General features: G+C 43.5%; 1 protein-coding gene across 1 annotated transcript in view; it reads right to left on the minus strand.

Moving 5' to 3' along the window:
• Nucleotides 1-1180: 1180 nt before the first annotated feature.
• LOC107666705 (beta-1,4-mannosyl-glycoprotein 4-beta-N-acetylglucosaminyltransferase-like) overlaps nucleotides 1181-9884 on the minus strand; it is a 19040-nt gene continuing 10336 nt past the window's right edge. The window contains exons 2-3 of the mRNA XM_016458126.1: nucleotides 6598-6937; nucleotides 1181-4920 (exon numbers count right to left, since the gene is read on the minus strand). Of these exons, the coding sequence (XP_016313612.1) occupies nucleotides 3499-4920; nucleotides 6598-6936 (1761 nt within the window). The 5' untranslated portion in view covers nucleotide 6937 and the 3' untranslated portion in view covers nucleotides 1181-3498. The remainder of the gene's footprint in view (nucleotides 4921-6597; nucleotides 6938-9884) is intronic.

Raw genomic sequence — 9884 nt, forward strand, 5'->3', positions numbered from 1 at the left:
CCCCAAATTCAAGTTATTGATCTTATTGTGAACAATTTATCTTTCATTTTTTGACCTCGTAATGTTTAATTGAAAAGTCTTAACTGACTAGTGATATATACAGGTTTTCTCCAATCATTTAGCGCTCTTAAACTCCGCCCCTGTGAACGCTCACACTCATCTGCATAGACTTATGAATGCCACGCCCACATCCAAATAGCAACCAATCCACAGCACCAAGTTCTGCTCTACATTTTTTTCTTTTTCTGATAATTTGTACACTTGTCTGTACGTCAAAATATAGAAGAAACCGCTGAATCTCAATAGCACAAGAGCATGTGCGCTTGCATACTACCATAAAGTGTTTCTGGCCCAGAAGGTTCATGAGTGCCTTTTACCATCATGTTTAAGATGAATAATACGGTGCGAGAGGACGAGACGTGGAAGAGAGAAGTGTTTCAGTCTTTCATACCGAGTCAGAGAAGAACTTCTCACTTCTCTGACAAACCGAGCTTCCCTTTTCTACATAGAAACAGGAGAGTAATAAATAAGATAAATAATGTAAACAGCAACAACATTTACTACAGCAAACAACACAAAACAAAAAAGACAATAAGTTTAAAACAGTGAATGTTTGTTAACTGAGAGAGAGAGAGAGAGAGAGAGAGAGTATGTGAGCTCCTGATCTACAGCCAAACACCTCAATGAGCAAAACGATCATTAAATTCAACACAAAACCTCCTCTGAGCACCTGCTGTCACACAGGTTCAAATCTAGCCACGTTCTTCTGAACTAAATGTGACCCTGGAGCACAAAAGCAGTCTTAAGTCACTGGGGTATATTTGTAGCAATAGCCAACAATACACTGTATGGGTCAAAATTATACATTTTTCTTTTATGCCAAAAATCATTAGGATATTAAGTAAAGATCATGTTCCATGAAGATATTTTGTAAATCTCCTACCGTAAATATATCAAAACTTAATTTTTGATTAGTAATATGCATTGCTAAGAACTTCATTTGAACAACTTTAAAGATGATTTTCTCAATATTTAGATTTTTTTTGCACCCTTAGATTCCAGATTTTCAAATAGTTGTATCTCAGCCAAATATTGTCCAATCCTAACAAACCATACATCAATGGAAAGCTTATTTATTCAGCTTTCAGATGATGTATAAATCTCAATTTCATAAAATTGACCCTTATGACTGGTTTTGTGCTCCAAGGTCACATATGTGGCACGACGGTTATGGATGAACGGATCTCATCCTGCAGATGTGAACTCGGATATGAGTTTGGCTCTCCTGCTTGTAAAATATGATGTCAACTAATTCATAAGGCCACTAATACAGATATTCCTGCATCTGTAGGCTGCTTGATATGCAGATGTGAACGGATTGTGATTCAGTAAGAATGAAACGAACTCCAGTCTGCTCATTAATGCTCGAGTTTCAGGATAAGAATGCAATTGTCTCACTGGAGGTCACTGGAATAAAAGCTCAACATTCCGACTCTATTCCCATGTGGAATTCACACAGATTCGAGCTCTCGTTTACTGTGCACATGAAGGTCACGAGCGCACTGCAATCACAGTGGCATGAAGCACTATAAACGCTTGTGCACCTGTCTCTCTGCGGAGATCTGTTATGTCTTCAGACATCGAACGCTGTCTCTATCTTTAGTCTGTTTATAATGTGCTGCTGTTGGGACACAGAACAGCAGTCAGCGGCACGAACAGGCCACACGGATATGTGTAGTGTCACGGCCGAATTACCTTTTACACAGACACCAGTGAAGTCATATGCAAGCGTAAATTCATGACCCTTGACTATTGGTGATATATATTTCACCATGGCAGTATTTTAATTCCCCGCACAGATATTTTCTATATCTGGAGACCTGTTTTTAGCAGCATGTCTGACAGAGAGAGAATGTTCTTCGGAAGTGATTCCATGTTTATGGGAGTTTTGGGGATTAAAGTCAACATGAAATGACATTCACAACCCATTGTACTTGTATTTCTGCAATGAAAGTGTGAGAATAAATGTAGGATGGGACTTGATTTTTTTTCCCATGATGAAGTGATCAGACGGTGTCAGTGGATTGATGATGTCAGCTGTAATATTAATGGCGAATCATTCACAATAAGAACATGAATGAAGAAAGTCAATGTTGATTTCATGTTGACTTTAACAGCGCCAGAAGAAAATGACAGAATTATCCTACTGTCAAATCATACGCAACTCTTCAGATCTCTGGTGCCGCTGTGTAAATGTAATTCTCCACAGATCTCGAATGCGATCAGATGGCTTCACAGCTCTGAAGACAGGGAGTTTCCAGAACTGGATTTCATAAGAAACTGTTCCCTGCTCCGACTTAAAATTAAAACACGAGAGAGCCAAGACCACCAAACAGTACATGGCTCTGTTCCAAAACACAGTGAGCTGCATTGCTGATTCCAGTTAAGCATGATGCATGTTGCTAAACTAACAACAAAAAATACACATTGGACTACACCGTTTATATCAATGCTTTTCTGTATTGAATACATTGCATTTATAATCAACAAGTCTTTGTCCGCCATCATGGATGGAAAGTAGATTGTCACAATGCATTCTCAGATCACGCCTTCTCTGAAAAAAAATGAATTAGAATTTTAAATTTGGCCAAAAGAAGGTATCTTAGAAGGCAGCAGATGATTTGAAACAACCTTTGTGTAGGGATGCAGCTGTGATGCCTTAAAGTGCTGCCTACGTAGGCATCTCACGAGTTTGGAACAGAGCCTCTGACTTATTTTTATCAGGCGTCTCACCATTCTTGTACACAACATGGGTGGTTCACAGACTAAATATCTGACTTGAAAACAGCTCTTTTCCCAGCTTTAGGATGTTTTCCGCAAGGATTTCTCAAACAGGAAGCTCATTTGTTACCTCTCTCGCTCGGCACAATCTCACATATCAGCTCCATCAGAACCCAGCAGAGCTCAAACAAAGCCCCGTTTCTCTCGAATGGCCTCTTTCTTTCTCTCTCTCGTCCACAAACTCATTCAGAACAGCTCACAATGATACACAAAGATATTTTTCTGACCGAGGAAAGAGACGTTGAGTTCGGAGGAATTTACAAGCTGTCAACAGACCCAAAAATGTGGCATTTGTGCAATGAGTTTTCTTATTTTGATTCTGAAGTGCAAGCAAGAAAGTCTGTGCACCAATGAGACTGATCGCACACACACACACACACACATTCACTCTCTCTCACACACACAGTCTTGTACAGTGAACACAGGAGGCGTTGAGTCTCTCAAAGAACGCTGGGAATCATTCATGTAAACATTGACCAAAACAGAACAGAAACAGTTTGCTGTTGGTCTCTGCAAGGCCTGTGTTCACATATTGGACGGTGTTGGATGTTGGGACCAATGAGAAAGAGAGGAAAGAGAGGAACAGGACAGCGTTCTCTTCTCTCCCTCTCTGTTCCCCTTCCTTACTGTCAAACCATCTTTGGCCCTCATTCTGCTCTACGCTCCTCCTAGGTTGGACTGCTTGGCGTAAGGGTTCTCCAACAAGTAGCGGTAGTGATCGTAATTATCCAACATGTATTTGGGGGCATACATGTGCTCCTTAGAGTCCGATGGAGGGTACTCTTGCACGGAGCCGTCGAACCAGCCCCCGGTTCGGATCAGCTCCCTTATATAGCTGAGATCGCGCTTGTCCTCGTAGTCGCCCCAGCGAGGAAAGTCCCCGTTCTGGGCCGAAATGAGTTTGAAGTGAATTCCCTCTGGCGTGAAACACCAGGAGCAGTGCCAGCCTGCGAAATGGAACGGACTTCCAATCGACCACTGCACCAAGATGTGTCCGGTGTCGTTCTCGTACTTCCGGAATCCCGGCATGGTGTAGTACTCCCGCCGCCGGAGCCGAATCCCATCGTTGTCGTAGACGTCCCTCAGCATCCCGGTGGTGCATCCGGAGACCACCTCGAGGGAGCCCAGCTGCTTCCAGAAAAATCCGTACAGGGACTTCCGCATGTGGATGGCGAAAGGCTCCGTCCAGCCATCGAAAAGCTTAAGGAAAAGGACTCCCTCCTGAGCCGGGATCTCGTCTGCATCGTTGATGAGAAAAACATCGTCGGGCCGCGAGCCTGCGATCCGCGCCATGCCGTCGCGAGTCAGGAACGTGCGCAGGTAGTCGTCGGCGATCCATCCGTCCTGTCGGCCGCCCTCTGGGAAATGGTCCAGGAAGACATAGAGGATCTTGTGGCGCACGTAATCATACGTTCCGTTGAGCAGCAGATGCAGGAACCTCAGTGGACGCCTCTCTCCGTATGCCGTGAAGTTGGACTCGCACACGAGGAAGAGATCCACGGCCCAGATGAGCTCGCGGAAGCGCACGTGCAACAAGTCAAACTCGTGGTTCACGTTGATGGCGTTTATGACGCGTCGAGGCATCTCGCGGGGGGTCAGTCTCTCTTTCGTGGGCAGATTGGAGTGGTACACCATAGTGGGCACTCCGCAGTAAGGACCGTGCCATCCCGGCCGACAAACGCACTTCACAAGTCGCTTGCCATGCTTGGGCTTCCCTTGAGCGGCACCGGACTCCTCCACTGATTTCGCTGGAGTCTTTGACTCGTCTGGCTTCTGCAGTATTCTCCGCTGGCCGAGGCCAGCTATGCTGGGTCTTGCTTTCAACGTCTCGTCTTTAGGCGGAGCCACCTCCGTCCCCTGACGGAAGCACAGAGCGCCTGCTTTGGTGCGGACGAAATAAGGGGAGCGGTCATCCTGGAGGACGTGGGTGCGGCGGTGCAGGCCACCCAGGGATTCCAGCGGGTCTGGAGTCGAGGCGTGACGCGGCTGAAGCTTGTTCACCGCAGCGTCTCTCTGCGGGTCGGGCTTCTGGTTGGTCGGGCTGCTAGGCTGCCAGGCGATCAAACCTCCCTTATGGACCTGATTAATGAAGAACAAGCCCCATGAGAAGACAGCAGAATCTGGACACAAGTTTCACTGACTCTTAGGGTGATGATACATGGGGCAACTTTTTGAGCGATGTTGCCGGACAACATTAACATCAACAGGCAACCAGGTGAGACACAGGGCCAACGACCAATCTAAAATATCCAGATAGAAATTTGTTACCCATTCTCAATGGGATAGTGCCCAAGCAAAACTGCTCAAAAAGTTGCCCCGAGTATCATCAGCCTTAGGGCTAAACGGATGACACAAATCATTAAAGCAATAAGCCCCAAATAGCTGTGGTTTACAGTGAATTTATAACAGCTAAGGGCCGTTGTTAGGCACGACGCGAAGTGGAGTTAGCTGTTATAAATTCACTGTAAACCACGGCTTCACGGGGCTTATTGCTTTTATAAAACGGTTATTCCATATACGTAGCAAGGTTTCACAAAAAAAAAAAACAAAGCAAATAAAATTTAATGATATTAATAAAAACAGTATTCTTCCACCAAACAATGTAGCTCCTCAGAAACAGTTGTGGTTGCAACAAAGTGGTTGCCGAGCAACACACAAACGTAAACAAAGGTGTATGTTTGTAGTGTAATGTACAACAGCTTCGAACGCAGCTCAGCCAATCAGAATCAAGCACCGGAATTGTATCCGATTTATAAAATTCACTTGATTACAGCGGGCCGTTTTCTAGTTCTAGTAGCGAATCCACCACATTCTACATCTCAAGCGAATTGCACAGCATCAAATCTGCTTTTATTTTCATGTGCCAAAGCAAACAAAAGTGAGCATCTGTCGTGAAAAACTTGAGACACAATGGGAGTCTAATGTTGTAATCAACACAGTCACAATCAATAGTGGAAGCAGTAATCACAATCTTGAATATTTATTAGCCACACTGATTGTTTAAATACCTGGACAACTCAAAATTCAAAATGATATGTATATAATTATTTTATGCATTATATTATGTATGTATTGTTATTCTCTTGCATGTTTTAGCTCTTTGGCTCACAACATTAATCTGTTTGTTTGGGTGACCCCATGTCAACTTTTGACTTAGTGTAATGGTTGACCCTAACCTAGGGCTGGGCGACTTTTGACCAATTATCGATTTTTTACGATTTTTAACTACTCAATTTGAAAATGTAACTACAACATGATTAGAGTAACTTTTTCTTTATTAACCCTCTAGTTAAAGAAAATTCTATTCCAAGTGCAGCACTCATGAAGCTGTCAACATGATGCAAATGTTCAACAAATCCCATGTTAAATATCTTTGCAAAAAAAAAGATGCATGAACTATAACTACATCTTCTACAAACTTATCTTATACATATGTTCCGAAACAATACAAGGAAAATGCTTTAAAATATCTAAAAAATCAAGGTAATTCAAATTCAAAAGGTATAACACCAGTAGACTATACTATAGATGTTCTGTAAAAACAATGAACAGCAGCTTTCAGTCTGATCGTGGCAAAACATTAAATTCGAATTTATCGATAAAATCGGAAAAATCGTTCAGCCCAGCCCTATCCTAACCTACCCAATCGGATGAGTTGGGGGCGGGACTATCTGTCTGACTGACCAATGACAGAGGGGGGAGGGTTTGTCTGGTGCGGAAATCACACATGACTTCACAGAAGAGCAGCGCTGGTACCTCTGTCGTCCCCGAACTCCTGCGCTGCGGATCTTCAGGTCTCTTCCACGGCTGTGGTGCTTCAGGTTCTTGTCTGGTGTCGAGCTCCAGGCCTCCTCCGGCCCGGGGCTTGCTGTGGACCAGCCGAGGCCCTTCCTCTGGAGACGCGCTGGACAGCGGGGTGCTGCCCTCCTTCCAGAAGAAACCAGTGACCATGATGAAGGATTTGATGTTAGGGTAAGGTGCGGACAACTCCCTCAGCAGGGACACGTAGTGGAGAGCCTTGTAGTAATGCAGGAAGGAAATGACACACAGTCCCACCGTGCAAATCAAGAAAACCCTGTGACGTCTCATTTTCATCCTGAGAAACAGAGTTTAGAGAGATTTAGATTTGGAACAGAAACGATTACTGATGAACAATCTTACTAATTCATATTCAAGTGCTAAATTCAGTGCGATATTAGCTATGTTTCCATCACCCTGTTTTTATGCGCATTTTGAAGTATCGCATGAGAAACAAGTGATGGAAAGCCAAATCCCAAATCCCTTAATTCTCAAAAATGTTTTTATGCTCGCTTGAGGTGGTTTTTGACTTTTTGAGGGTTAATGCGAATAATGGGAGATGGAAACGCATTTGCCAAATAAATTCCTCCATGCACATAAAAAAAAAAGTCATGCAACTTTGCACTATGGGACGGCAAAACCTGACTAACCAGTGGACGGATCTCGCTGCGCAGCATCTGAAATGTTATAGTCATTCTAAAATGCCCTTACTGTCTTGCATGACTGCCTTCACAAACAGCAGACATCCGCCTTTGAAAGCAACTTTTATATTGTTTCGTCTGCTCGCTCTGAGGCACAAGTTATTTATTATATATGAAAATTATTATATTCAATGGCTTCTTCTATTTTTCTTAGTGATATATAGTGCCAGTTTATCAGGAAGTGGCGGTTTTGTTCTCTTTGACTCGATGGATGGAAACGATGCTTATTCACAAACGCTTTATGCGATATTACAATTTATATTATGCACATAAGTTAACTTTGGATGGAAACCTGGCTATTGATAACGAAGTTGGTCTAGTTAAGCTTCATTGTACATGGAGTTTCTCTGTGCATTCGACAATATTTTTAATAAGCTCCTGCAAAAATCACACAAATGACAGAGAAGCAGTCACAAATATATTTGGGAACTGGAAACGTGGTTGATTGGAATACATGTCAGATTATATGAATGTGTAAACAAACGCAGACAAATCACAATATATGGGAAGCAATCGGTTATCAGAGTGCCTCCCAAGACGTCTTAAGTTTACTTGGAGTGCATCATAACTGCTTCAAAGTGCATTTTGTGGCATTATCCTCACTGGAACGCTGTAAAGTGCTCAGGGATCACGGTTAGATGAGACGCTCATGAACGGGTTTCTCTCCAGCCTTTCAGAGCAGCTGAAGAACAGGAGCTCCTCAGTGCGTTTGACCTTCCAGATCATCAGTGATAGTAACAAAACACCTCATGAGAACCAATTATTCCCATAGAATCCCCATCGGACACTGAGTTCAGTTCAGATGAGTGTGTGTGTGCATGGCACGTGAATGCAAACACTTCTACTCGTGCTTATTTTTGTGCGTTGCTGCATTCTGAAATGCAAGCACGTGTTGCATTCTCAGCGCTCGCTGCCGCAGCATTTGAGCAGTGGGGTTTGTTACTGTCAGACCCACACAAGATTGCATGTGAAGTATGTACAACGGCGTTTGAGCAAGTATGCATCCGAAACATCCTCTGATTCTGTGCCACATGAACCGAGAAACTCCCGTCAGACTCCAAAGCAAATAAACAGATTTCCTGGACCAGACATGTTGTACAGGAAGAGGCCAGATTAGCAAAGCAGCTGTTAAATAAATACCCAGCTAACCGAGTTAATGAGAGGAACAGAGCACTCAGCAGCGACGTGATTGGACAATCAGGTGTTCTAACACAGGAAACACTGTCCAATCACATCATGTGGCAGCGGGCGGCAATGTGGGGTTCGCAAGACACAAATAAACTGACGCATTATTGTGGGAAGAGGAATAAAAAGAGGAACAACCGGCAGCCAAATTGGATTTAACACAATCAAACTCCTACACACACACACACACACACACACACCAGACACACACACAGAGTCAAATAGATTCACTCTGTGACTTCTCACTTCACAGGATTTCAAACCAGTCGAAGTGCAGCCTGGTTTTTAATTTTGTGATGGCTTATGCTAGATTTGGGTGGAACTGTGCGGTTAGACGGGATCACATCACACTCACATACAGAGAGAAACGACATGAATTCAAGGGTCTTCAGATGCATTTTTTAAAAGTTGAAATAGTTTTAACATGAAATTGCATTCTAAAAACGCTCACAATCACAGACATGCATGTGACGCACATCTATACGTGTTTTACGTGAAAACGAGAGACGAAAGACTCTTACATGAAAGAGTTAAACTGGCAATATACTGTACGTAATTTGGTGTTGTACTTATTTCAACAAATGCCAAATAGTGCAGAATCTCTGGTCAGACTCCTGAAGGCCAGTTCATGTTTGTTTCATGTCTGCAGAAGCTCTTTGACCAAACACTGTTATTTAATAAAGATTTGACAAGACAGTGTGTGGAACATTAAACCATCTACAGTCACATGATCACAACAGATCTGCTGAGTCACATCTGACATCTTAGAGAGCAGTTGTGTCAGATCACACACACACACACACACACACACGTCTGGTCAGCTATCCTTGTGGGGACACCCCATAGGCGTAATGGTTTTTCTACTGTACAGACCGTATATTCTATTGCCCTACACCAACCCTACACCTAAACCTACCCCTTACAGGAAACTTTCTGCATTTTTACTTTAAATTCATTCTGTATGATTTATAAGCTTTTGTACCCATGGGGACCTCAATTTAGGTCCCCACCGTGACACGAGTCCCCATGAGTCCCCACCAGGATATATAAACCTGTACACACACACACACACATACACAGACACAGACTCACACTCACAGACACACACACTCAGACACACACACTCAGACACACACACACACACACACACACACACACACACACAGACACAGACTCACACTCACAGACACACACACTCAGACACACACACACACACACACACACACACACACACACAGACACAGACTCACACTCACAGACACACACACTCAGACACACACACTCTAACACTCACACACACACACACACACACACACACACACACACACACACACACACACACACACACACACACACACA

Source organism: Sinocyclocheilus anshuiensis, unplaced genomic scaffold, assembly GCF_001515605.1.
Source record: "Sinocyclocheilus anshuiensis isolate Anshui unplaced genomic scaffold, SAMN03320099.WGS_v1.1 scaffold91, whole genome shotgun sequence".
Taxonomy (NCBI): domain Eukaryota; kingdom Metazoa; phylum Chordata; class Actinopteri; order Cypriniformes; family Cyprinidae; genus Sinocyclocheilus; species Sinocyclocheilus anshuiensis.